The 2,561-nt window shown below is 42.8% G+C and overlaps 1 protein-coding gene across 1 annotated transcript; it reads right to left on the bottom strand.

Moving 5' to 3' along the window:
- Positions 1–236: 236 nt before the first annotated feature.
- On the bottom strand, positions 237–2,342 carry LOC123253305 (SNW domain-containing protein 1). Its single transcript, XM_044682491.1, has one exon. It carries the CDS (start codon positions 2,340–2,342, stop codon positions 732–734), a length of 1,611 nt encoding a protein of 536 aa, XP_044538426.1. The 3' UTR covers positions 237–731.
- Positions 2,343–2,561: the final 219 nt, after the last annotated feature.

Genomic DNA, 2,561 nt, shown 5'->3' on the forward strand with positions numbered 1-2,561 from the left:
CTGTCATTGCTCAAAATGCTTCCTTTCAAATTGTCTTCAGAGCCGCCTTGCATATTCTTTTGAAAATCTCTAAACGTTGTAGATTTTTATTCTTCCAAAGCAAAATTGAGAGAGAAAAAGCCAAGAGAAATTTGGAGCCAAGTTGAATGCTCCCGCTCTCCATACACCTGATGAAAATTTACTCAACTACCTAGGTCTACCTCAAATGCCACTTTTTTTTTTTTAACATTTGTCTAAATGTTTTATTTAAAACAGTTGTACCACACAGAAGCTGACTCTCCCATTCCAAATTAAAATTAGAAACACACAACAGGGACAAACATTCAGAAAGCAACGGATAGCTCCACTGTGTGAAGACCTCCCCCAATTACTCTGCAAACTTTTATGTACAAGGTCAGGTCTACTATGAAATGTTAATCCCCCCAAACTAATGTCACTAAAGGTATAATAGTCTTAATTTGGTAATGCTGGGTAGTATGGAGCTTCTGTTGCTGCTAATGGGGTAGGGTGATTGAGAGTGGGAAGCAAAGGCCTTACACTGAGAATGTGGCCCACTCCCATTAAAAACTGACAAGTGTATTTTTCTTTTCCCCCAACCCCAGTAATAAAAAGTAATGGGATTTACAATCCCAGATTTGGTTTTCATCCTGACCATTTACATAGAATTCTCCAATGACCAGTGTCATCAGAGTTAAGGATAATAGTTCATTCTCAGAGAGAGGCTACCCTACTCACTCCTTCCTCCTCTTCTTGCCTTCATGTTCATGTTCCTTTGGGCGACTACTATCTGAGGGTCTTTTAGACCCTCCATGCTGTTTGGCTTCTTCCAAAAATTTGTCCAGACCGAAGGGATCTTCCTCAAATTGAACTGGTCCTTCTCGGCCTCTCTGCCTACGATCTGAGCCAGAGAACTCTTTGTCGGGAACAAATCTGTTGGTCTTTATTCGGGCCTCTAGGTCATCACCATACATGTCTTTGTCCAGATTTTTACTGGGTCTGTAGATATTTTGGGCCATGTCTTTGCCACTTCTCCATGCTTGATCATAAACATTATAAATTTCATCTTCTCCACCAGCAAAACCACTGTCCATACCCTTAGTCTGGTTGAATAGTCTCTGGTCATACTGAACTTCATTGGAAGTCCGAGGATTGGGCACACCAAGAGCAATGACTTCACTGATATCTCGATTCTCATTTCTTTGGAGTTTTGACCTCTTATCAGGAGCTGCTCTGGAAAGGTTCCTGTCATGCTGTCTTTCTTTGCGTCTGTCATGTCTTATTTCATCCCGTTCCCGAGCCTCTCCATCCTCTTTTTCTACATGGGTCTTGATTCCAGCTCTCCTCTCCCGAGCTTTCTGGGCCATTTCTCGAAGCTTCTCTTCATGTTTCTCCTTTTCTTTTTGGGCCATCTTTCTCTCCACCTGAGCACGCATCTCTACTGCCTCACGAGCCTTTCTATCAGCAATGTAGAGAGCTTCAGCGAGTTTGGCAAAGTTTTCATTAATGTGAACTGTTTGCAGTCCTCTCCCATCAGCAGCCAGACGTTTGTCTAATGGAATAGTATAGCCCTTTGCATTTTTCCAGTTTGAAATACAAGGAGGAATTTTCCACTCTTGCTGCTCCTTCACAGTCATCTTTCGGCTAGGAGAATGCATGACAGGTGCAGGAGGAGAAGGAGGTCCACGAGGAATTTTCTTATTAATCTTGAATCTTGGAGGCTCCATTGGGTCTTTTTGCATTTCCACCATTCGAATAACTCTTTGCTTAGCTCCAGAATTGAAAGCCACTCCTTGCTGAGATGGTGTATATCGGATATATTGAGCTGGAGCTAGTTTATCTGCAGCTCGAACTGGCATAGCAGCAGCAACCTTCTGAGACACAGATTTCTCTAGGGCTACTCGGGTCTTTTCTGTAATCTCTTTAATGGCTTCTTCATCAGGTCTTTGTAGGTCTGGGTCATCTGCATTCATAACTTCTTTGGGAACCAGGTCAGTATACTTGCTATAAATGACCTTGTCCTTTGATTGTCCCTGTCGAGCAATTGCGTCATATTTAATTTTTCCTTCTGCATCCACTTGAATGGCCAATGCATTGGACATTTTCTTCTTTCTTCCCATATCCAATGGGTATTGGGCCACATGTATTTCTGGAAAGGCACCGCCATCTCCAAAATCCTCTAACAAACGAGGTATCCAACCTTTTCGATACCCATAAGGCGGAGGTTCTCTTCGTGATGAGACCAGAGCAGTCTGCCTTGATCTCTGTGATCGTGCTCTTTCCTCAGCCTCAAGCTGGTCCTGAGAAAGCTGAGTTGGAGCAGGTAAAAAGCTGGTCAGCGCCATCTTTTCCGCTACTTCAAATGCCACTTCTTTCATGAATCTTTCCCTGATGCATACATGTCAAAGTGATGTCTAGTGGTTGAAGACATTCATAGAGAGGAAACCCAGTACCTTCCAAGGTACTGCTCAAGAGATTAAGAAGTTTCTTTTTAGAACAAAACCAGCTTTGCTTAGATACAACTACCAATGGCTCCTCCTCCTACACTCTACAAGCAAGTAGAA

Source organism: Gracilinanus agilis, chromosome X (assembly GCF_016433145.1).
Source record: "Gracilinanus agilis isolate LMUSP501 chromosome X, AgileGrace, whole genome shotgun sequence".
NCBI classification, from domain to species: Eukaryota; Metazoa; Chordata; class Mammalia; order Didelphimorphia; family Didelphidae; genus Gracilinanus; species Gracilinanus agilis.